Source organism: Numida meleagris, chromosome 3, assembly GCF_002078875.1.
Source record: "Numida meleagris isolate 19003 breed g44 Domestic line chromosome 3, NumMel1.0, whole genome shotgun sequence".
NCBI classification, from domain to species: domain Eukaryota; kingdom Metazoa; phylum Chordata; class Aves; order Galliformes; family Numididae; genus Numida; species Numida meleagris.
The window spans coordinates 91,494,170-91,520,357 of record NC_034411.1 but is presented as its reverse complement, the minus strand read 5'-3'; the positions used below and the strand labels follow the sequence as shown (position 1 = coordinate 91,520,357).

At 38.6% G+C, this 26,188-nt stretch overlaps 1 protein-coding gene across 6 annotated transcripts in view; it reads left to right on the top strand.

Annotated features, from left to right (window-relative positions):
- The window catches only part of ARHGEF10 (Rho guanine nucleotide exchange factor 10), a 135,217-nt gene that overhangs the window by 67,683 nt on the left and 41,346 nt on the right, over positions 1 to 26,188 (top strand). For 5 of the 6 annotated variants that reach the window (XM_021392874.1, XM_021392873.1, XM_021392875.1 and 2 more), the window contains 8 exons: positions 93 to 170; positions 395 to 574; positions 1,867 to 1,983; positions 3,867 to 3,959; positions 5,533 to 5,703; positions 7,511 to 7,656; positions 9,692 to 9,867; positions 25,649 to 25,764. In XM_021392874.1, coding sequence (XP_021248549.1) covers positions 93 to 170; positions 395 to 574; positions 1,867 to 1,983; positions 3,867 to 3,959; positions 5,533 to 5,703; positions 7,511 to 7,656; positions 9,692 to 9,867; positions 25,649 to 25,764 — 1,077 coding nt within the window. The remainder of the gene's footprint in view (positions 1 to 92; positions 171 to 394; positions 575 to 1,866; positions 1,984 to 3,866; positions 3,960 to 5,532; positions 5,704 to 7,510; positions 7,657 to 9,691; positions 9,868 to 25,648; positions 25,765 to 26,188) is intronic. The other variant, XM_021392876.1, reaches the window with a different exon arrangement.

Here is a 26,188-nt window from a genome sequence, read left to right as displayed (position 1 = left end):
TTATTATGTGAAAATTTTATCATGATTATTCCTGGTTACGATAAACATGTTACCTGATTGGAGTCTCTGAGTAAACTGTTTTTCCTCAACAGGTGGTGAGAAGATACATTTTGGGCTCTGTAGTTGATAGTGAAAAGAATTATGTGGATGCTCTGAAAAGAATCTTGGAGGTAAGTTAATAACTTTGGCATTTTATGATTTGGAAATTTGAAAATTGATCAGATCCTTAAAGAATCATTAGTGTGACTCATAGACTTTCCTACAGATGCTTTATGCCAAACATTTAGAGAGAGTTTATATGTATATACTGTTAAAGAAATTATTTTTTCTCCTGTGTATAGGAGACCCCATTTTTCAGGTGGTTTTAATTTATTTATGTATCTTTCTTCCACAGCAATATGAGAAGCCCCTTTCAGAAATGGAACCAAAATTACTGAGTGAAAGAAAACTCAAAATGGTCTTCTATCGAATTAAAGAAATTCTTCAGTGCCATTCAATGTTTCAAATAGCGCTGGCGAGTCGTGTGTCTGAGTGGGATTCTGTTGAAATGATTGGCGATGTCTTTGTTGCTTCAGTAAGCAAATACAGATAATCTGTTTTTATTTTAGAATTGTTATTCAATTGTATCTTTCCATCTAACTTGACCATTTTATTACCATGTTCTTCAATGCCTGCAGCAACTGTCAGAATATGTATGTACCTTTCTGCTAAGGAACGTGTGTCTTCAGCTAGCTTAGGAGATGAGAAGATTGTGGCTAAAATTTTCAGGCTTTGATGAAGCTTTAAGATGCTTAACTAAACGGTTTCTTTTTCAGAGGAGAGAGATTCAAATACCCACCAAAATTAGGTTGAGATTGAAGCTCCTTATCTCTTAAAAAGCAGCTAGTTTTACATACATGGGACTTAGCATATATGTTAAGAATAGAAGAAAAACACAGTAGGTAGTGTCCTGAATTCCTCAGTCTGATCTGAACCTGGAGCACAGGTAAGGAGTAAAACCCTTAATGGAAGTCCATCCAGTGGAGGACTGAACTAGCCACTGGTTTGAATTAGAGGAAGCAAAAAAGTTGTCTTGGTTGGTAGAAAGATGTTATTCCCATAAGTATGTGGATGGAAAGGGCTACCTACCTTGCTGATTTGAGTATTTTGCTTTGTTGCCTTCCAGCTGCTGGATATTACAGCCTTTTCCTTTCATCCAAAAGAGAGCTGGGATCTGTGTTTTTGAGTGCTTTGACCCCATTTTAATGAAAAAGGAATGTTTACTGAAGATTTTCTCTTTAAACCTGATCTGTCTTGTTTTGACTGGAGCAAGTTGGGGCGTATTAATTAGACCAGCTCTGCAGAAGAGAGGGATAATCTTTACTAAGTAAGCAATGGGCAGTGATCTTTCCCTTCACGTGTCAGTTTGCAAGCCACAACATCTGCTTTTTTGATAAATGCCAGCTGAAAATGGGGCATGGGTAGGATTGGGACTTCACTTGTTCATCAAATCTAGAAGGTAGGCAGCAGTGCATTACTGCTCTGCATGATGGGATCCCACCAGCTGCTTTGACTCTCACTGGAGGCCTCTTGATTACTCAGTCCTCATGTTCTGCCCTAGTATTGTAGCCAAGATGATGCTATTTCTGTAAATTTACATTTTGTAATTCACAGCTGCTACGTTGTTAGATCTTCAGCCTATGTTTTGCAGAAAAGTTATTTTAGGCATCATCAGTATTTCTGTAGATCCAGCACTAAGGGATCAGTAAAGGCAAAAGCCTTTACCACCTAACAAAATGAGTCCTTAATCTATCAGGACTCTAAATAATAATGTTTTCTGGCTATCTTTTGGGCTTATACATAAGGTTTACCTGTTTATGTTTTCAGTTTTCGAAATCCATGGTATTGGATGCATACAGTGAATATGTAAACAACTTCAGTACAGCAGTGGGGATTCTTAAGAAAACATGTGCCACCAAACCTGCCTTTCTAGATTTCTTAAAGGTGAGTTATTATTTCACTACTGTATTTTCAGAATTATAACATAATTTTAGATCCTGCATGTATTTTGAAATGCAGAATGGCTTTTTGTTGTTGTTCGGATCAGTTTACTGGTGTTTGTGTGACTGGTCTTGACAAAACATTGGAATTCTTTCATGCGAAGTGAGTTTCAAAGAATAGTTCACCTTATTTGGGATTTATTTTATGTCTAACCTCCTTGTTATGTTGTGCAGAGTCACACAGCTATACTTCTGTTCCACATTAAATTCCTATTATTTTGAAAATATTTTTTTGCAATCCAGGGGGGGTGAAATTGAAAATGTTTGTATGGAATGCTTATTATCCTGATGAATGTGATGCTTCCAGTAATGTTTATTGAGAACTTGGCACACGCAACAGAACTGCTGGGAAGTCTTAGGGATGATACCCTACAGAGGATAGGCAAAATCCACTGCAAGGCTTTTAGGCTGTCAGTTACTCTGCTGAGAGCTTGCAAGCTGTGTTTGTCCCATTTCCCCGAGAGTTCTGGATTGAGCTGTGCCTTTCAGAGCTGTTACCCTGCCTGAACTTTGGCAGTGGTCAGTCAAACACTAAACTTGGGTGCCCTAGGAAAACTAAACAGTAAGCTCTTAGGTTGCCAAAAGTTTTGGGTGGTGGGGTTGGGAGACCTGATTCCTCATCTGTCTTCAGATTTTAAGATTAATTAAAGGCACTTAGGGAATATGGCAGCAGCAGCAGTACACAGGATTGTGTTTTGGAAAGCTTTTGGCACCATCAGACCAAACTCTAGTGAGGTTACAGTCACTCCTCATGCTAGTAAAAGCCCACTGTTCCAGCAGTGGCATAACTTACACCTCGTGTCACTCCTTGTCAGTACCAGCTTTGGTACTGCTCAGAGCTGAGTTCACAGCTGAACTCTGAGAACACAGTACATTTCTCTGCTTTCTTCTTTTTCTTTTATTCACCTGCAACTAACAGACTTTGTGCCAGAATCTTCTGCTGCTGGTTGGTCAGAAAAATATAAGTATGTGCCTTGGAGATAAATAGGGAAACAAATTGTTGTGAAGCAGATAATAAAAATAGAAAATAAATAGGAATTGGAGCATTATACCAGTTTAATGTTGTTTGTTCTTTATACTGTAATGTTTTGTCTACTCTTCTCGGGTTGGGTCATCTGTGATTCTGATCAGAATATTTCTAGGTGTTGGAATAACTTATACAGATGGGGCTTCTGCACATGCAAATGAATTTTTTCTGTTTTTATCTGCTAGTCCTGATAACCAAAATAATGAATTCTAATATATTTCTTTCCAAACAGAAATCAATGCTCTTTTCCTTAGTTTCTTTTAACAAAGAAAATGAAAGTCTCTTTTTGTTTCTGTAGCACTGAGGTAATTATGTTTTACTTAGATTTTTTTAAAAAAACACATCGATTGTTACACTTTTATGATCTCAGTCCCAAAAAACAGTGCAACAGCAGTAAATTAGGCTATAAATCAACAAATCACTTAGGAATTTTAGATTTAAGACCCTCAACAAGTACATTTGCTTTGTTGTCCTTGATGTTGAGCAGACATTTCATGGCACTGCTTATATGAAAAGCATGAAAGTGCTGTAACAGTGTGTACATCTGTGTTGTGTTGCTGGTGAGGCTCCATCCCAGCTGTAGTTTTTTAGGGAGGAGATTTCAGCTGAGTGACCATGCCATCATCTTAATAATGATTTTTAAAAAATGTATTTTTAAAAATGAAAATGAGAATCTTTGCAGTACCACTATAATGAATGGTAATGATGTAGCAGAACTTTCAAAAAATATTTTCCTTTCATGCTGTTCCTGATAGAAATACGCTTATGGAAGTAAACAGTGTAACATTCTTGCATTGCAGCAGTGCCAGGAGTCAAGCCCTGATCGGATTATGCTGTATGGTTTAATGATGAAACCTATCCAGCGCTTCCCGCAGTTCATTCTGCTATTGCAGGTAAAGAATATTTACCAAATAGACTTAACCAACAATGTTCTCGTTGCATTCTCACGTGGCTTGACTGTGAGCTTTCTGGGTAGCTATCTTCTGCTGGAGAGGAGTGTGCTGCAGTGGGAGTGACCATTGGTGTGTGAGGAAATAACAGGGAAGAGAACTTCAATGCACCGGAATGTACTGATCTCTTAGTCTGACTGCACAGACAGGTAGTAAGTATACTGCAGGAAAAGCTCGGTAAATTTGATATACTCTAGGCTGCTAGGCTTATTAAGCTAGGTGTAGCTTTTAAGTTCCTTCATATGAAAGCTGTAGTTGGAAAGTGCTACTTGTTCATAGCAATTGGTTAGGTAGTAACAATTTAAAATACTAGTAGAAGCGGTGTGGTATTACTTTCTGCTTAAGCAAAATGCAAGACAGAATTCACAGTTCCCTAGTTCCAGACCAGCTTAGTGTTTGTAAGTCCTTCCAGGCCATGTCAGGTCTACACAGTGAGTGCTAAAAGTTCCCTGTGTTTTACAGGTGTCACAAAGGGCAGGCTTTGGGACAAAGGTCCAGGAATTACTGGTGCGATTCAGAGGTAGTTGTGGTGGGAACATGAAGCCAGGTAGCTGTGGCAAGAGTTTTTAAGGTAGAAGAAGAGATGGAGTTTACTGTGGCAGGAAGTTGTAGCGAATATGTGGTGATTTTTAAGTGCTGTGTGAAAGGAGCGTTGTTCCAATGTATGCCTACAAAAGGGAAGGATTCTTTAGAATCATAGCATCATAGAATCACCAAGGTTGCAAAAGACCTACAAGATCATCCAGTCCAACCATCCACCTACCACCAATATAACCCCACTAAACCATGTCCCTCAACACAACATCTCAACGTTCCTTGAACAGCTCCAGGGATGGTGACCCCACCACCTCCCTGGGCAGCCCCTTCCAGCGCCTGACCACTCTTTCAGAAAAAACAGTATTTCCTAATGTCCAGCCTGAATCTCCCCTGGTGCAACTTGAGGCCATTTGCTCTATTGTGACCTCCACAGAGTAAGTATGGTCTGCTACTTTGGGATGAACAAGCTGTGTACTAGTGAGGAATAATGACAGTAATAAAGATATTATAGTAGAGATATTATAGACATTTGTAGTAGTGAATACTATAGAATTTATAGTAATAAAGATATAGTAGAAAGCATCAGAGAAGTTTAATTTTAAATAATTGCTTATACACCTACATATTATAATACTGATTTTCAAATTACTGAACGTTACATGCAAATTGTGCTATTTATTTACTTACTTATTTTTGCATTTGATGTTCTTACGTTTATTTTCAGGTTTCTTCTCTGTACTTTCTCTCTGTAAATAAGCTGTATGCAATTCCATTCAGTATCTTTTAAAAACTATTAAGATATTCCGGAAAATAGCTGAAGCACTGTCTGAATATTCGTTACATGTTTATTGGTCTTATTCTTTAAAGAATATGGCATTAACTTAACATTCAATTCCATAGGACATCCTCTAGTCTTTTGGACTTGAGTTTGAAGTTGAGCCTGATTTTTTTGTTTGTTTGTTTTATCGTTTCCCCTCAGGATATGTTGAAGAACACTAATAAAGGACATCCTGACAGATTACCCCTGCAGATGGCTCTTACAGAGCTTGAGACACTAGCAGAGAAGTTAAATGAAAGAAAAAGAGATGCAGATCAGCGCTGTGAAATAAAACAAATCGCAAAAGCAATGAATGAACGCTACCTGAACAAGGTTAGGAAATGTCTTAGAAATGTGTCGTGAAAGACTTAATATGTTATCAGTTTCTGACCTTGAGCAATCTTTAGAATGCACATTGAAGGGACACCTGCGGTATTCTCTGTGGTGCTTACTACTGTGGGGTTCTAGTGGTAAATATGAGGTGTGGATCATCTCCAGGACTAAATGGGTTTGCTGGTTCTAACCATTGTGTGCTAGAGAGGATAGATGCTGAAATAACAGCAATATAGGTGTTTTGTGGCAATGTAGAACATAATGCAGTTTTCTGTTTCTATAGTAAGTTTTCTTGCAGATCTCCTGCAACAGAAAATTCAGCTTTGAATTTATCATAGAACCAAGGAGTTATTCCTGTAACAAGGAGGGAACCAGTTCCTCATACAGCAGTGCTTCCAATTGTGGAGCAGGTCAGGGTGTGCTGTGGAATGTGTTCGTTATCTTCCTTGTGTTAAGGAACATCGCAGTCTGTTTCATTCATACACTTGGATCATACAATAGAAAAGCCTTTAAAGAACTATAGAGGGTATTTGGTGGGAGGGGAGGAACAGTTTTCTTTGAGTTTGTTAGTAGATATCTGTACTGTGAAAACATATATGCTGATTTGCACCATAACTGCTTCTGTCTTTACTAGTGTTTCAGTTATTGCTTTAATGAAGTTACAGATGGTTGTGCTGCAGACGTACTCTGGGATGGAGTAATGAGGATGTGCTAAACAAGTGCAAGGAGTGTTTTTATTTGTGATTCATAAAAAGTCCTGTAGTTTTAAGGAGATAAAGCAGTCAACCAGAATATGGCTGTCTTAACCTATTTATCAAAAACGAGAGACTGAGTTTATTGTCATATTGGAATAGTATTTCAGTTCTATGTGTATTGCAGATGTGATTTTCCTTTCTTTTCTAGTTCTTATGCTCCTGCTTTTTGAATTAGCTTCTAATGATCATGTACAAATGACTGAAGGAGTTAAAGACATAGAATATGCCCTTTAAGACGTGGCCCAGATTTTCATTTATCAATTGATCTAAACTATACATTGTTATATTTTGTACCGAGAGGACACTGAGATATGCCTTGTGACCTAAGTTTGCTTATGCAACTTTGGAATAATGCCAGACAGGGTGAAACAAGCAGGAAAGGTTGTGGATAGATAGGAAGCGGGTGAGTTACAGACCATTTTGTTCTCTTGGCTGCTACAGAGATGTCTTTGACCTGTGAGGAGTTGGTTCATACTTACCTATGTTGTTGAGCCCCAGCACTTGATTGAAAACTGCAGGAGCAATTTACACCTTTGGTGCATGTCGTTGTCTTGGCAGTCTGTGGAAATATGTCAGCTGCACTCCTTAGCTGACTCTGTGAGCCAGTGGAGACAGAGAACGTAAAAGCACTCTCTCCACCCACTCTTGTGGGACTTGTCCCTTCGTGATGCCTGGAACCATGCATAGCATTTAAATGCACTGTGAAAGAAGAGGTGAGGGAAGGAAACAACAGAATCTGTGGAAGCTATGATTTTTTCTCACTGGGGGTCCTTTATCAGTATGGAAGACTTTCAGAGGGAATTGCATGTTCCTTATTAAGGCTGCAGACCCCTGCAGGGCAGACTTCTAGGGGCATGTGTTACTGCTTCTGTAATTTTTCTGTAAACAAAAATCAAATCAGTAAAAAAGCTTAATTTATTTGGCAAACTCACCCGTGAGCATTTATATTAGTATGGCTAATGATTGTATTTTCTTTTATCTTTTTTGCACTGGATGTTAGGTGTACTTTATAATATGTATAATATGCAACGTTGATCGTTTTTAAAATCTAGCTACTCAGCAGCGGAAACAGGTACCTCATACGGACTGATGATATGGTTGAAACAGTTTACAATGACAAGGGAGAAATTATCAAAACCAAAGAGCGACGACTTTTCATGTTGAACGATGTGCTGATGTGCGCAACAGTAAACGTGCGGTAAGGCTTCATTCCTGTTTTTTAAATGGTGATTAGAGCTTAAGCTGGAAAAAATGACAGTGAAAAAGCTTTTTTGCTTTTGCTATGGCTAATGATTTCTGTTAGTTTTCATAATGAATGGACAGCTAGTTTTCATACCTAGATCTAGAATAAATTCATGCTTTTATGTATATATAGATAGATATAATATCAGGTGGAAATCGCAGGTAAAAATGTTCTGTGCTGTTTAATCACTCATGTGCATTAGTGTTTAGTGGAGTGTAGGCAAGCCACAGTAGGATTTTTTTTTTCTTTTTCCTTAAATTCACAGTGTCACACATCTGTAATTTGACAGAGTTTCCAAATTAAAACAAAACAAGAACCAAAGGTAATGCATGTAGCCAGAAAACAAAACAAAAACTGGAACTTACTAAAGAAATTCCAGCTGGGGAAGGGTTTTTATCACTGAGACCAAACGCTGAAGGTTGAAAGCTGAGGTACTTTGAAGAAAGCATTTTTCCATCATGCTTTCTGTTTTAGTTGGCCGAAGCTATTACTGTTACTATACCATGGTGTATGCCAAGGTCATACTCACATTCCAGTCTTGCCTGTATCATAAAAAGGAAATCTAGCAAATTTCACATATTACACCAGTATCCAGTCCAGAATTTTTGGTCCAAAGAAATGCACGTTATTGAGTATACCTTTTCATTTGTGGAGCATCAGTGACTTTCAAACTCTCTGATTTATGCATGCCTACAAATAATCTCCTGAAGATTTAGGCTTCTTCAGAAACTTTACACATGCAGGTGGAGTCAGCTTAATTTTCTTAACCACTTTTTGTCAGTCTTTACAGAAGTAGTCAGATATCTCAGGACCCTGGGGACCATTGGTTCCAGACTAATTTCCCATAGCTGGCAAAAGACAGATTTCTATAGAGTCCACGACCCTGTGTAGGTCCTTCTTCATATGTAGTCTAGATGACTGGCTTGAACTGGAGACCTAAGTAGCAGGAGTTGAAAGAGATGGATACTATCCCTAGCAGCTAGACAGCCGTGTCCTGCTGTGTTTTCTTTCTTTTGAATTAGATCTGGAGTTCATAAATATTTATTTAAGTTCTGGCACTTGTGTTTTTTTCTGTTCAAGCTTGCCTCTTCATTGAAACAAAAGCATGAATGTGTTGTGAGTAGGTAGCTGACTAGCTAAACCTTGGGCTTCAGATACTGTTCCAAGTAAATACACTAGGCTGATTTCTCCCAAGCTTTTAACTTGCATATTTTAGCCATCTCAGCCAACATTTTTGTTTCCTTTAGCCTCTCTTTTGTACTTGATAGCAGATGTTTGCTACATGCGATTGAATGTGTGAATGAAGGAATGAAAGAAACAAACAAAAAGTAGTATTAATACCATTTCTATTTCAAGTGAACTTCCTAAGCATGCTGTTTCCTCTGAAATGCCTATTGTGATGCATGCTTCCATTAGCAGCAGCTCACATGTAGATTGCTCTCAGAAACCACAGCAGTTGCAAAAGGTCTGCGAAGAACATCTGGGCTGTAGGGCTCAGCTGAAATGCTAGCTACGCAGCCTTTGAGAGGTTGCCTTGGCCTTCCTCCTCCTGGTGGTCATTTGAAGGTCCCAACATCCAGACTTTTCTAAATGTAGCAGATACTACTTTTTCACACTGTGGCACGTATTGTCCTAAAAGGCAAAAGAATCAGGAAAAGGTGGAGCCACAGTGTTGTCTAAGCACTTGAATTAAGGTGTTCAAGTGCACATTGATCTTAAAAGATGGTAATTGATGTTTTGTTACAGAAGTAAAAAAACAGAGAATCTGTTGTTAGTAGTCCTGTGCTGCCTGTAAATAAGTTTATTTGCACCTGCACAGCTGATCTTTGCACTCACAGCAAAGGTTAGTCACAAAAGTCATCCTGGTGTGTGTATTTGTTTAAATTTGTGCACAGGACTCAGGCTGATAAACAGCAGATTTTAAAAGTTAGTAAATAGGATACTATAAAACACAGTGACTTGTCATTGCAATAATTTGTGTATCTTCCAGCACTTCCTACGAAAGCAGTGGCACTATGACAACTGGCCAGAGGTATTTATTAAAATGGAGTGTACCACTGGGACAAGTGGAAGTCATAGAGTACGGGAGCAGTGAGGGCCAAGGAGAGAACTGCAGGTTTCCACCCCAGCATTCTGCTGAAAATGTTATTGTTAACTCTAAGCCAAGTAAGTGACAGCTGTTCTACACTTATAAAATTTGTGTGAAAATCTATGTTTTGATTGCAGTGGACTATAGAATACAAAACATGTGGTGCATGAAGAGTTCTGTAACATGACAATAATACAACCTCTTTCTTTGTTAACAAAGAGTCCGTAAAGTGATAGACAATCTCTTGCCTTGCAAAATGAATTACTTGTATTTGTCCTATTTCAGGGTTTTCTGCATGAATGCATAAACTGCTCTAGAATTTTAAGCCATGAATGTGTATGTCCATGCAAACAAGTTTGCTTTGGTGTGGTATGCTGTCCCAGGGTAGCTGGTTGTATAAATGTTCTCATTCCATAGTTAAAGCAGGGAGTTTTTCTTCAGTGAAGATGGCAAACGGCTCTGTTGTGGAATAAGAGTTTGGATACAATTGTTACTGGAGGGCAGAAGTTATTTCTCTGAAGTCCAGAGTATCCTTCAAACACAGTATCAAGTTCTTCAGGGAAAAAAAAAAAAGAACACTTAATGTTAACCGTAATGAATGTTTTTGAAACAACATGCCAATAGGTAACTTCCTCCCTGCCTCTCTCCAGAATGGACTTCTGGCTCTGAAGTTTGAAAACTCTGTGCTCATTAATCCCTTCTATAAGCTTGCCAACTACCCTCAAGAGATATATGAATTTCAAAAGTTTACTCAGTAGCTTGCCTTTCATATGTAAGGAATTATTTTTATATATATTGTCCAAATTTTGTATTTGTAAGCATATCTAATATATCTAGATTGTGATCCCTATTAATGGATTGTAATTTAGATTGATTTCAATGCTAGCTTGGGCAATTTTCACACTGCATTTATTTATATTGCACACTGCCTCATGAATCTTCTCACAGTTATGTTGTAAGGAGACATAAATGTTATGTTTTATAACTGACTTAGGTGCATCTGCAGTATTTAATACCCTCCTTATTTTTAGTGACAGTTAATGTTGAGCCTTCTTGCTCCTCCCTTTGTGAATAGCCAAAGAACACTACTATAGGTACTTGTGTCTCATTTTCAAGGATGCCTTTATTCTTGGAACTCCTTTAAAACATTAAGGGGCTGCTTAAATAACGAGATGAGAACTCTTAAATTATTGTTTATCACCTGCTGTATGCATGACACCAAGAATAAAGGGCATAAGGGAGCGTATTACTTGGAATGAGAGTTTCTCTTGTAGGAGCATGAAGGTGGAACAGTTTGTTGAATATTCTTAGTGCAACTTTGTGCGGCAACTTCATAGCTGAATATACCAAGTCTTTCCCAGTCAGCAATATCAAATGGGGAAGTGGGAGATGAGGGGAAAAAAGAAAAACCTTTATCCAAACCATCCTGTAGAACCTGCTTGAATTTCATGGTATGTGGTGACATCACATATAAATGACTTAGCACATCACATGTTGTCTCAGGCATGAGTTCAATAGATAAAAAGCAAGCAGAACTGACTGTTCTCTTACTAAACTCTTGTCATGGCATCAATTCAGTCTTCTAATAGAAAGGATCAAAAGGTAATAATTAAAAAGCATATGAAGGATACTAATTATAGAAATGAATAAATTTTTCCTCAATTTTAATCAGGCATTTATCCCAAATGATCCAACTAAATCAAAGGTAAATCATTCATGAAAGGGGGAGAGTGTAGTTTTGCTATTTGTCTGTAGTGCTGTCAGCACGAGCTGCTACTCCGGATGCAGACTTGCCTGAATTGACCTGTGTAGACAAGTTTGAAGAGATGCTTAATTGTGTTATTTATTCTGGAGCAGTGTCCCCTTAGTTCTAGCTTTCTTGGCTGCTAAATATTAAAGAAGCTCAGAAAATAGTCTTCTTGTAGAGAGAAAGGACTGTTAAGACTGTGTAATTGTTTCCTGTTGCCTATTTGCACTTATCAAGATAGCCAAAAATTTCACTGACAGTGTAGCGCTACAGTGATAAAGATTATGTCATCATCAAATAAAAAATACTGTATTTATCACAAATGACAAAGCATTACGAGCAAAAAATTCATTTTCTGCATGAAAATATATGACCCAGTCACCATAAAGTTATGTTTCCTTCCGTTTTTGAAGTATACCAAGATACAGCTGTGGCCTCATAGAATGTGGTTATAATCTATCCAAGATCAAGACAGTCTGAACATCTAATGGTCAGTAGCGATTTGGGATGCTTCAGGTAAAATCCTGGCTTCCCATGAGGTAGTATCTTTTTGTAGAGCTGTGATTTCAGCTCTCATTTCCAGTTTATGTGAACTGGAGAGGTGCGGAATAGTGATGATTCTGTGTAAAAGCATTAGATAGTAGGGATCACGTCTTCCATTTCTGGAGAACTGAGAAAGGAACGTCTCTATCTGCAGCGCTCCAGGTGAAATACCGGTAAGACTAAGACTCTCACGTTACTGCTGTGATCAGCAAGGATTCTTGATAGCTTCTGGTTTTGTGCTGGTGAAGATTACTGGTTTTTAATTAAGTTTTTCTTATTTTGGCACGTTTTTCTCCACCAAAATCCTTGGTATGAGAAAGCAACTACCTTAAGTTTGTCTCACTATTCTTGGTTAAATGCAGTTGGCATCGTAAGCTATATACCATGCTGCAAGAAAGGATAGGGTAGTATAAAGATGCAGACTTTACTGTGGGTGCTATAGAGAAAGTAATAGCCAAATTTTAATTAATATTGTGTAGGTTGTAATATGCAACTAGTGAAAGGTTGAGAAGATTTATTAGTACCTATATATCAAAGGCATGCTTCAGTACTAACTTAAGCAGAAAAAAAAGGTTGTGTGAGCATCTTTTTTAGTGGCAAAAGGATACATTTGCATCTTTGTACTCAGTTCTGCTTTGCATAACATTCTTTTTTGCCTCTGAATTCTAGAGGAGAACCCATTTAGGGGTTGTTCAGTTCATCTCTTTTTAAGCTTTCTTGTCATTTTGCCAGAAGATACTGTGTGGCCTAAGGGTGTGTGACAGGAAAGCAAAAAATTTTTCTTAGCTTGATCTGTTATGCTCTTTCTGTCTTTGATGTGCTTTTGCCTTATTCCTGTTATTCTCCTCTAGCACCAAAATGAAAATCTTTTAGTTACGAACATAGAGAAGGATTGGAGTCTCAGCTGTTTGGCAGAGTTCTTGTATTTGTATGGAACTTAATACGTTTTGTAGTGGAGTAAAATTATAACTTGTGTTTGCTTCCTGTAACAATATTTAAAGCACAAAACATTTCACTATTTTTTTTCTTAAAAACAGAAAAAACAGCATGCTTATGGAATCTTTTTTCTTTGAGCAGATTAGGCAGAGTCTTGTTCCCTGTATTGCAGTTTGTCTTAGTTGAAAGTCTGTGAGGATGAGCCTCTGGCATCCCAAGCAGAATCCTTACCTTAACTTTGTGTGCCTAAGAGATCTGTTGTGTTAATTTTCATCAGCTGAACCATTTGGAGAAGGTTGCAAGATAAAGTTCTTCCCTAGTAAAATGACATATGGTTTCAGCTAGGCTATTGCTAACCTGCTTTCCAATCCCTTTAATAGTGTTGGTTCATGTGAAGAAGCTGAGACCCATTCATAGTGCTGAAAAGTTGAATTAATATAGGAAAAAAGGAACATTGTCATCATGAACAGGAAGTTATGTGTTCTTCATTTTGATTTACTTTACTAGAAGAATTGTGTAACGTATTTCAGTAATTGGTATTTGACACGTGTTTTAGGTGATTGTGAGAACATTTGATTTATTTTTATTGTTAAAATATAATAAATAGTATAACTCTAGGTGAAGTTGCTAAGTGTGAGAAATCAGAACTGTGATTCAGGACCCAAAAGGAGCTTGGCAAAAGGATTGTGTAATATGGGGATAAACTGAGGTAATAAATGGTTGAAAAGCTCAAAAGAAGAGACACTGAAATACACACCTTCAATACTTAATGTCAATTAGTGAATTCCATTCTTCCAGACAATTTTGTTGATACATGCATTGTTTGCACCACCTTTGTCTAAACTACCGAAAGTGATGGATTCAACGTTCACATCTAGACTATTAGTTTGATTTGCTTTGGTTTCCCTTTTATCTTTTTTCTTTTGTCCAAGATGGTTATAGGTAACCTGCTTATTATGGTTTTGGGGGAATGAGCGTTTTAAAAGCTCCTAAATTTTAAGGGATCCTGAATTTTATTATTTGCTATGTCATGGATTTAGCTTTTCATTCATGGCTGAAACTTGCTGTTCTGTACCTTGGTTTCCTCACCAATTAAAACTGCTGTGCTGTGAGCTCAAAACAGTCAAAGAACTTCAGAGATGTAATCTGTCTGGAAGAGATCTAGTGGAGACTACAGTTCACATAAAACCACCCACAGCTGAATCAGTACTGTGGATAATCGTGCTATCTCATGGAAGAATCGAAGAGTAATCCATGGCTGTTGAAGAACTAGCTATTGCTAACCTGAATTTTCTGTTGTAGTTATTTTAGATTATCTAAGCATCTTAAGTATTCAGGTTAGATATTAGGAAAAAATCTCTTCTCATAAAAAGTGGTGAGGCATTGGAACAGGCTGCCCAGGGAAGTGGTGGAGTCACTGTCCCTGGAGGTGTTCAGGAAGAGGGTAGGTGTGGCACCAAGGGACATGGTTTAGTGGACATGGTGGGGATGGGTCAGCAGTTGAGCTAGATGATCTTAGCAGTCTTTTCCAACCTTAATGATGCTATGTTTCCAAAGTAGTCACCACATTTGTTCTGACGTCTTTTTTGCATCCTGAATGATCTGCAGTAGCTGAAGGAACTTACCTGTAGACCATTTCCTTGTCTTGTTGTTTATTAGCGATTTTCTGTTCTGTTGGCTTTTGAGGAAGAAGCTTACTGCAGAGTTGTGTCCTACTGAATGATATTCGTTCAGTCAAAAAGGACAAGCTGATTGAGTTTGTGGAAGGAGGGTAGCAAGTAAATTAAATGTGACCGGTGTTCTTGTGATGAAAAAGAGAATGGGTGAAAGAACGGTGAATACAATTTATTTTTTAATCTAGTCCTAAATAGTTATTTCCAAAAGCTATAAAAAATATAGTCAAAGGCAAATTTGTAACTTGTATAGCATAGGCTATTACATAAGGAAAGAAGTATTTAATTAAAAAATGAAAGAGAAAATGAGCAAGACCCATCTGTACAGCATATATCATGCAATGATGAGTGTAGGAGATGACAGTAAAGTTAAAAAAAAAATTAGCACATTTTTATTTATGACAGAATTTTAATGTTATTTTTTGTTTCACAGGTTTGTAGTTCATAATAAAAATCAGACCTCAGCTCTGTTAAACTATAACTTCTCTGCTTTCCTGATCAGGCTTAGAAGGATAACTGTGTACTCTGTTCCCACTTGCTTGTGGTTTAGATCTCTGTTGTTTTTGTTTGTTGTCAAGCGTAGTAGTAACACAACACTGACGTGCAGACGTGATACTTCTGAGTTTCCTTCTGCTTTATGCAGTCAGTTCTTGTAGTTCTCAGAGTGTTACCGGGGAAACAGGTAGGGTGTCTGATGGGCCACAGTGTGTGCTTATGCTGTCAGTGTCTCACTCAAAGGAAGGGCAGAAAAAGTGCTGCTGTCAGCATTTGCCACTGAAGCTGATTTTTGCTGGTTCTAATTCTAATAAGAATTGTAGAATTAAGGAAGGAAAATAATAGGGAGGAAATAGTAAGTTTTGTCATCACTTTAAGGATGGATGATTGTAATAGAATGTCTGGAGTAAGCAAGACTTAAGTATTAAATGATGTATCAACTCTAGCATTGGTGATAAGGATTTAAATTGATGATAATGGCATGAATTGCTAGTTGAACCAACTTTCTCTGTGACATATATGTAGACTAACAATGTAAATCTTTGTTTCAAAGTTAGCCTGTATGCTAAAGCAGATGTAACAGGTTCGTAAATGTAAACTGTCAATGATATATGTGAACAAAAGGCCAGAGATTTTAAATAAATCTCACTCCAAACACAGCAAACTGGTGACATGAAATAGTTCACTGGTTGGGCAGATAAGTTTTCAAGTGGTGAATTATGCATAGGATAAATCAGATGTTGCATTTTTGTCTCACCTTCTTAGGAAGAGACTCTTTGCTTTTCAAATGATTTTCATCGAGCTTCACATTTAGTTCTTAGCATCCCTTTCTTGGCTTGCCAGAGGTCTCATTCACATCCTGACACAAAGCAGTGAAATGAGCGGAAATGTAGCTGTGTTCAAGGGAGTATGGAAGAGGGAGGTAAAGCTCCTCATGGCGCGATTTCCCCACGAGTTACAGATAATCTAGTCTGAACTGCAGTGGAAACCTCAGGCAGCTTGGTGACTTGCAGACCTTTCTCAGAATCGCTGCAGTACTTTCTTTGTGTGAGCATGTTCAGATGCGCACTTTCTCTGCCTGTTTATGTCGGTGTTCATCTTCTCGCATCTAGTTCCTTTCTCACCCTTTATATCCATGCAGTTGCACCATAGAGGCTGCTTACGGCTGCTTTTTTTGTGGTGCAGAGGTTTCCAGGTCCTTTCCACCCTCTGTTGGCCCCTTTGGGACTCTGCAAAAGGAAGGGGTGAGAAAGAACTGTGGTGCCTCTTTTCTTTCATTCCACAGTCCCTTTGTTTCCAGGATGTTCCATCCTCATGGGAACAGAGCCAGGAACTGGAGGAGCTCTGACCTGTAACTGCAATCAGGACGCAGCCCAGGAAAACACAGCTGTCCTGCTGGCGTACCACAGAGCAACTGCCTGCATACTCTGTGCCTGTCATTGCATCAGATCTCTTGTTTTCCTCCCTCCTGGCATAGCTGTTTCTGTCACCAGGAAAAAATATTTATCGTGCTTTACCTCTGCAATTCCCTGCACTGTCAGGATTATCTGGCGTTTAATATAATCCCTAAGCCATGCTCACAATTTATGAGCTACTTCTCACCCTCTTAAAAAGTTTTGCTTGGTGTTCTTGCATAATGTTACTTGTGAATGGTAGAGCACTATAAATTGCTTGCATTTGATACCTTGCACAATATTTGCAGTTGCAAGCTGTTGATATTATCTGCGCTAATATTGTACTCAAGCTGTATGAATAAGCAGTTTTGTGGTTTGGTAATTTTTGTGCAACCTGTTTCTTTGGTGCTCAGATCTGACACAATATTGAGGCAGGTCTCAGCATTCATGTAATTACCACTTAAGAGCTGTCAGGAAGGCAAAGCATGTTAAAAAGACTTGTCAGAGTTAAGACTTGGGAGATTTGTTTCCCAGATCTGTTTTATGTTTGATTGGTGGCTTTTGGGACTCAGTTCTTTATCTGTGATTAGAAGCCTGAAAAACTCCTGTCTTGCATGGCAATGAGAATAAATACATTAAAGAGTTTTATAAGCTCAGATTATTGGATTCAATAATTAAGTTCCTAGAAATTGCTTGTAGATGCTTACATGACTAAAGTATGATTAGAATTTATTCCCTTGCAGAGGTTAGGCTCAATAATGTCTCTTCGTGTTTATGATAATGCTTTTGATGTTGGATAATGATGATGATATGTCCTGACTGCATTGGTAATTAGGCTTGCTTACCCCAAGTGTGAATTTAATAGTTTATGTTCTACTGATCTCAGGATTTTGTTGCTTGTCACTTAATAGTGTGGGTATGTACCGCTTCTTCTTGTACTAGGTTGTTAATAACGTTGATAAACCTAGTTTAGGGTCATGCTGCAAGGTTACATGTGAATACAGCTGCTCACCTTTTCATTGATGGCTGCCAACTAAGCTTTTGTTTTCTAATATTGTTCCTCGTTTCCCATTTGCTTCAGTTTCCAAACCTAGAGACCAGCACAACCTTGTAAATATTTATGGAGTTTGGATCTGAGAGTTTTATGAAACCAAAAGTGAACTAGGTTTGAACTACAGCAGCTCATACTTTTCAGGGGCATGCAACATGAGTTTCATTTGGCATAAAAGAACAAAAGGGGTTAAGGAAGGAAGTCTGCTTTTCTTTTTTCATTCATCTGTGGGCTTGTTTGTCTTCAGATTCCCTCCCCGGAGCTGGGATTTTTGGGTTCCCAAGACTACTTTTTTGGTACTTTCCTGGAATTTCAGTTCGCTATTGAAACAGTGTTGTAAAAGAAAACCAGAAAACAAAACCTGCACGCGTGCTTTCCTGAGGTGCCTATGGAAACAGGACCAGCGTGTGTAAGCAAGGCGAAAGACACAAATAGGAGTGATGTTGTGGGAGGAGCTGTCAAGCGCTCGGCTTATAACTGCGTGTGCAGGAAGCTTGTTCAGCATCTAAAAATAAAATCTCATCTGCTTTGTCATTGGCTGTAAGATTTGTAAAGAATTTTCAGACAGAAGGACTTGGAAGGTCTAAGGAGACACTTCCATTGCCTACCGCTGCTGTTGGGTACAGCAGGGCAGTTTTCACCATCCACCTTCCCGTGAAAGTGAGATGTTTTGTTACAAAGGTTTGCTTTTGTTTTTGTTTTTTTCCAAAGAGACAGGATGTAGTATTTAGCAATGAGCATTGGTATCAATTGTTAAATAAATTACAATATCCCCAGCATTCCCGATATTCATAATCTTTTTGCCAGCTGAGTTGATCAGTTGCTGAGATAGGTGGCTTGTGTTTCAAAATATCATGTAAATAATCTTTTCTATTTGCATCAATAAAATTAATTCCACTAGACCATCTAGTGGAATATTCTCTCCAGGGAGAATATTTTTCTTAATCTGTTACCAAGAGCAGCTAGAAGGAGTTTGTCCTCTGTATTTTGCATTCCAGTGTATCTGAAGATACAGGATCCTATACCAAGTGTATAGGAAGAATTCCTGAATTGCAGTAATTGAATCTTGGACCTTGTTAGTGCTTTCTGTTCTTCCTTCTCAAGATCTTTGGAGAACTGGAAACTATTTTCCTTAAGGTGTAAGGCTGCCTCTGGCTCTGACCTCATCCTTCCTGAAGAGTGCACATTATGAACTGAGCAGTGAGATGCTCTCTGTCTGTTGCTCCTTTAAGGAAAATCACTGAAAAACTTGCAGGATAATCTCACATCTAAAACAAAGCAATGGGAGCAGTTCTGCTTGCATTGAAATAGTTTTAAATATACTACTGCCACATCATCATTTTTAATGCATTTAGGCTAAACTGTCTCATGACATCTTTCCAGTTTATTATGAAATAATCAAGAACTCATCTGATATCATGATGACTTCCTTTCAAACCCGCTGTACAAATATATTAGGTTAAAATGTAGACTCAAATGTTGTGGAAGGGACTTGTTTTTTAATTATTTGTTCAGAGTGCGTGATTCTGTTCAAGTAGCAATGCGTTATGCCTTCCTCAGCAGCAGCTTTTCAAGTTACCTCCTACATACATAACTTCTCAGATCCTGGATGATGTTTATGCTCAAAATGAGGATTGAATCTTTTCCAAATTTCTTTCCTTCGTAGCTCTTGATGTTTCAGTATGTTGCTTGGCTACGCACAGATGGCTCAGTGGGAGGAAGCAATGTAAGTGTGCTCAGCCTCAAAGACCACATCACAAATGGCAAGTCAAATTTGGGATCTATCAGCCTTTCAGTGTAGTCTTCAAATCTGGCATGTTCTTCAAGCATGCCATTAACTTTGTGTTGCCCCTCAGTTATGCTGCAGCTTTAGTCAGGAAAGTCGCCTTTCTCAGTTTTGGTTAAGGCTTTTACATGTGAATCATAGAATCCTTAGAGTTGGAAGGAACCTCTGAAGGCCATCTAGTCCAAATCCCCTGCAATGAACAGGGACACCACAGCTAGATCAGGTTGCCCGGGGCCTGGTCCAGCCTCTCCTTGAAAGTCGCCAGGAACAGGGCATCCATCACATCTCTGGGCAACCTGTTCCAGTGCCTCACCACCCTCATTGTAAAATATTTTTTTCCTTATATCTAGTTTAAATCTACTCTCTTTAAGCTTGAAACCATTTCCCCTTGTTCTATCCCCACATTCATGAACTTTCATTTACAGTTACGCATTGCCTGACTTCAAGGCTCTGCATCTCTCAGTCAAAGTAGTCTTTCTGAGGACCTTGAACTTCTCTGATACGTGGTTCTCAGTTCATATCAATATGTTGTTTTCAAAGCAATTTATATTGATGGTTTTTGAACCATTTTGAACCATTTTTTGCAGGGGAAAAGGTCATTACTATAACTAAGCTCAAAGCAGATCTTGTCAAGATTAGTGACTTTGCAGTAAATGAGATACCCAGGAGGGTATTTGTTAGCCACCTTCTGCTTTAATATGACACGTAATACAGAAATACTTGCAAGAGTACTTGCACTATTGAGAGTAGTACTGGATGAGGCTTCTGTTGTACATACTTGCCATTTGGATTTATGTAATATTACTTCAAAAAATCCTCCTAATCAGGAATTAAATAGAAGTTTTGAATTGGAAGGGACCACCTGAGACATTATACATGCTAATCTAGTAACAGATGTTCAATTTATAGGTGTCTGCATCTACTCTAGGCATGGCAACACTTTTTTTTCCCTTTAGCAGCAGAAGTCTATCATACATTAGTAGCTCACAGTTGAGAAACAGAACACAGCAGAAGCTTGTAGAAAATGTGTACGAGTAACAAATTATCACAGTAAATAAACTGGTCGCATGGTAATTCTTTGAGATCAAGATCAGGGCATGTTCAGTTAATGATTACAATACCCAGTGTGCCTGTAGGACCCATGAGAATTTAAAATCGTGAGGAGCCGGATAGACGGCAATCCCAAGGGAGTGGTGCTCTGCCAGCGCCCGTTAAAGCAGCTGCTGCTGTGCTGGCCGTGCAGTGAGAGCTGCAGCTGCTGGCTGTGCTCCCTAGCAGAGCAGAGTGGGGTCAGCTGGTGGTGGTCACAGGAAGGTCGGCTGCTAGGAAGGGGAAAAACACCAATGCAGAGAGTCTTTAGTTCAGGTCCTGGTTGGTGTTTGTCCCAGAGTATGACAGAGCTCCTCTAAATGAAGATGGTAAGGAATCATTCCCCGCTCTGACCACATCCAAGGCATTTTTTCTCTATATATATTTATGCACAAATACTAATTTTACCTGAGCCAAGTTAAGCAGACTATAACCACACCCAGGGAGTTTCCTGCAGGCTTTATAAATGGATTGATGTCAGTGGTCTAAAATTGCTTCTGCTTCAATTATAATTACTTCAAATCGGGCTAAGCTGGTGAATTTAACATGATGGTCTGGAGCGTAGGGCTGGGAAATGAGTAGGTAGACATTTTAGTATTATACTCACATAAACTCAACTAAAGATCAACATTTTAACTTAGCAGCTTTCTTTCTTCCCTTTAAAGTAATTGGTAGCTTTTTCTTTCATGGATCTGTCTTGAATACTTCTAAAGATCATGCTGAGTAAGGGGTTAGGCATTTTGTGTGAATTTTTGGTTGTTGGCACTAAACTTGCCTGTTGTAGGGAGGCACGAATTCTTCTGGTAATATCTTAGCAACAAAGGATTTGATGAAAAAATTCCTGCTAACTTGCATGTGGCCAAGATTTTACCCTTGATCTGTAGGCGGAATGCAAAAACTTTGCCTCCTAAGCGATGTACATGGTTATTGGTTACAGCACATGGCATTTTCCTTCTGCCCAAGCACACCATTCTCTGCAGCATGTAGGATGTGTGGAGATGGGAAGAACTGTCCCTGAATTCCTGTGTTTTTTTTTTCCTCCACTGGAAAATAAAATTGTTTTGGAGCTTGACAGCAGGAGTGGCTTAGAAATGGGAAGGAAGTGACTTCATCATTTCTAAAACTTTTCAAAGTACAAAAAAAATCTACCGTGTCATCTGCCTTGGAATGAAGCCAAGAGTTTATCAGTGCTTTCTGTGGAGAAAGAGAGAACACCCATCCAAGTTAACCAGCAAGGTAGTGGTCAGGGAACATTTTTAGCGGGCAAAACTTAGGCTCTGCACTGAGAAATGCATCTGATGAGCAGACTGCATTGTCCGCCACCCTTCACCAAGCTACCACCACCTACTTCACCCGGGAAAAATCCTCCATCAGACAGTTCTCAGCTAAATCGATGGATAATTATTGCATTGTTAGCCACCAAGGATCCTGCAAGCTAATTCTGTTTTAAAAGATGTTATGAGAAGCCCTTTCAGGACCTGATTCAGTGGTGAAGTTGCAGTAACTTTTAATTCATTATCCAGACACGAATCAAGCGGTGAATTGTGACAAAGCGGTGAATCCAGACACGAATCAAGCAGGGAAGAGAGAATTCTCTTCCAATGAGTAGTGTTATGATCTCAGTTATTTTTCTGCCTCATTTTCTGCCTGCTAAGGACCTCCAGGAAAGAACGATGATAGCCATGGCTGCTGGTATCTGCTGTGGCTGACCATTAAAATTTCATTTTAATGTGTCGTCTTGGAATATCAAAGAATGGAAACAGGCTCTCTTTATTCACTGGTTTGTTTTTTGGCTGTCTTCTCTGTACTGAGAACTTGCCCTTTAATGAATGAGCCTAAAATGACTTCAGTTTTTCATTTGCCAAGTTATTTTATTTGCTTTGACACTCTCTTTGCTTCCTTTTTATCTTTATTTATTAAAATATTAGAAAATATGTGTGATGCAGACAGAATAAACTCAGGTGACAATTAGTGAATGAAGTTCAAGATTTATCCCTTATTCTGAAGGCTGAGACTAGAATATTTATAAAAGCATTTGGAGCTGCAGGAAGAGGGTTGTAGAGAAAATCTGTTTTCTGGTGTGATGGCAACACAAGGAAAATCCATTGGTATAAGCAGTTAAAGCTTGCTTTATGGCTACAGTTGAAGACTCCAGCACGAAGTCTTGCTGCCTGAATGCTTGCTATTATATGTTGCTGGATAGTGTCCAGTCTGTGACCTGCTTTCCTGTAGGCCCCCTTCAGGTACTGGAAGGCTGCTATAAGGCCCCCACAGAGCTTTCTCTTTTCCATACTGAAGGGCTACAGCTCTCTCATCCTGTCAGTAATATAGCTGAAATTCACTCGAGTGAAAGTATCCATCTTATAGAAGGGAATTATCACAACTTTTCAGCTTTTCACAACATTGTGGCTTTAAGTTTTCTGTTGGTCAGACCCATGAGTATAAATTTTGGAAATATTTGTGCTGTGTTTTTCAGTGCAGCAGTTTGGTTTGTTTAACTGTGGAATTTATAAATGACACGTAGGTGAGCAGGCTACTTGCAAAAACTCAACTACTCAACTAACTGCCAGTTACTTAGAATCGGAATAAATTTTGTTCTGTAAAAGCTATCTTTCTGTTACAGAAAATTGTAGCAAAAGTTATTTCATTTGTGTTCTTTACAATATATTATAGCTTTCAGCCAGATTTTACCAGACTTATAACATTGAATGATCCTTTTCTTTAAAAGTTGCCCAATTGAAATCAACAATTTGATGAGTCCATGAACTAGAAATTCTCATGCTTGATAAATGATAATTATTGTAGAGATTAGTTAGTAAAAATGTTAAGCTAGCAGAAGAAGAGAGATTCAAGGAGAGACTTTTAGATATTGTTTTTTTCAAGTACTTGGATTGGAGAAAGTGAAAATGAAATTTCATGGTCTACAATTGAAGAAGAAGTGCTAAAATTTTGTTTTAAACAAAATTTTCTCAGCAGCATCTAAAAGCTCTTCCTGTTAGATCTGTCTACTTTGGATTTCTTTCCTTCATTCTATACAGTAAATGTAATGATCTTTTCCTAAAGACTGATTTGTTTGTGAGGATAAGAAAGGCTCCATTGTACTTTTAATTAACATTCAGAACAGGCAAAGGAGGGTGGATGAAAGTTGCATCTATTCTCTGCTTGGGTAAATAGTGTAAGTGCAGTTGTTCCCCGCTCAGTGCTCAAGGGCAATACTCGGAAATCCTTTCATTGGTTCAATTTACCAGAACATCTAAAAGCAAGAGAATAATTTTCAGTTTTCTGGGCAAGTGTAATATCTCCAGTTTATGTTGCATTTTCCCGCAGTAAAGTGGAGAATTCGTAAATTAGGTAACCTGTAACATTTCCCTTAGGTCTTGTGATTTTACCGTCTTCAAATTTTCAGATGGATTCCTGCCTTACTGTAGTGTATTAAAAAGATGTCCTGTGATGGCCTTAATCTGTATGATAGCTTTGTGTTTAGTTTGTTGCATTTTGTTGGGCTCCTGGTTGGGTTTTTATTCCATGCTGGTCCCAGGCACACACAGTGCTGACACCCAGCTGCCTGGCCCGCCACCGGTGGCACAATGTGGCCATCCCTGTGCCACTGCCAGCCTGCAGGCCAGGGCCTACTGTGCTGCTGCAGCATACTTTGGAGTTACCTGGAGGGAAATGGCTGCCTGGAAACAGCAGCATGCAGGCTGCTGGTCTTCCATCAGCTGCAGTCCTTGCATTAATAGCAGAGTCACAGAATATCCTGTGTTGAAAGGGACCTGCAAGAGCCGTTGAGTCCACTCAGGAGCAGTCAAAATTCAAACCACATTTTGAGAGCATTCTCCTTGTTTGATGGGGTTTGGCATATAGACTTGCTGTACATAGCTAGAATTAGATTTACTTCGTGTTCTTGCCAGCACAGCATTGAAATCCTCCTGGTCAGGATGATTCGTTGCCCACAGACTAGCTTCCAGGAGTGTGGCTTAGTGTAAGGGGAAAGAAGTTGTAGTTTGAATGCTGCACTGCATGAGATAAATAATCTGCAGGGATTTCCTGGAAAAATAATCCAGCCCGGTTCCTGTCATTCCAAAGGGAAACATGCTGACTCTGTGTGAGTCAGAGTGTGGGGCTTGGGGGAGGGAGGGCGTTGTTTCTGCAAGAACTGTATAGCCATCCTGCTAGCATCATGTCTGGGAGCCAAGGTGCTAGCAGGGCTTTGAAAATTTTGCACATTAAAGTAGGCAGTTTATCCTATTAGAATATTTTTCTGAGTTAGTGTTTCTTTGTAAACATATGTGCTTATTAATGGCTTGGGCAAGATATTTGTGCTGCTGCTAAAACTTGGTGCTGTCCTCAGTCTAGATCCTTTTTCCACTTGGCTGATTGCAGTCAAATTTCACGTGGTTCAGTGAAATTATAGGTTTGTGAGTTAGGTTCGTGGTTAGAGTTAGGATGTAGGTATACAATCCGAATTGTTTTGCTTTCAAGATAAAACAAATTTGGAGTTTTAAGCCACCTTAGTAAAGGCTACAAATAAAGTTTTTGGCTTTGTCATGTGATGAGAAGCAACCTTCACAAGGGATGTTTGAGTTGTCACGTGACAGCAAGCCTGCTGGTTGGTGTTAAGCAAAAATTCAATTATGTAGAGATTTGAGGCTCAGTGAATCTTTGCTATTAGTCAATAGTTGTAGTGCATTCCTATTAAAGCTACAGGTGATGCTGTCCTTCACAATAGATGAAAAAAATGAAAAAGGCAATGTAAGGTGAACTAAAAGGAAATGGGTATGTATAACACCTGTATGTGCAAAGCTAGTATACAATAATACAAACTGCTACTGTTTCCTGTGATGCATTTCATAATTATCTGTCTGTAGGAACACTGAAAGCACCTGGAGCAACAAAGTGAAATGGCTATGGTGTACATATAAATAAAACTGATTTTCAGATGTAATGAAGACCCTATCTGCATATTGATGCATTAGTTGTTCTTATGATCTAGAAAGAGCAAAGACTATTTTGATAAATCCAATTTTCATAGTGTTAAGAAGTAGTGATATATGTTAATAGTACCATCTTTGTCACGCTTTCCTCCTTTAACTGAGAATTACATCTTTTTATTATATATAACATTATGTTCTTGTTCATTTTAGACAAGCTGTATATGGGACCAGGGCAACTATACCATGATCTGCAGAACCTTTTACATGATTTGAATGTAGTTGGTCAAATTAGTCAATTAATAGGCAGCCTGAAAGGAAATTATCAGGTAATAAATAAAGCTGCATTTATTTTTAAAATGTATTCTTGTTGTAAAATAGCCCACTTGTTTTTCCTTAGGATCCAAGTAAGATGTTCTCTCCGTAGAGAAATCATTTTTATCTCCAGTAATTCAATTGCTTTTAAATGTTTAATGTTATAAGTAGATTACAGCTGTCTTTCTAATCTTGTTTTGCTTCATTGTTTTTAAGTGTAGGTGGAAACTACAAGTGTCTACATTTCCTCAGTAGCTGATAAGCTTAAATGGAAACAGAATTATGTTTTGATCTTATGAAATTAGATTCTTACAGTTAGACAAGGTAGTAGGAGGATGGTTGTTCACTGGAAGCTCTTGATGCTCATCTGAGCTCTTAATCCTAGCTTTCAGGGAGAAATTGTTCTTAAGTGCAAATCACAAGAACGTTAGTGGATGT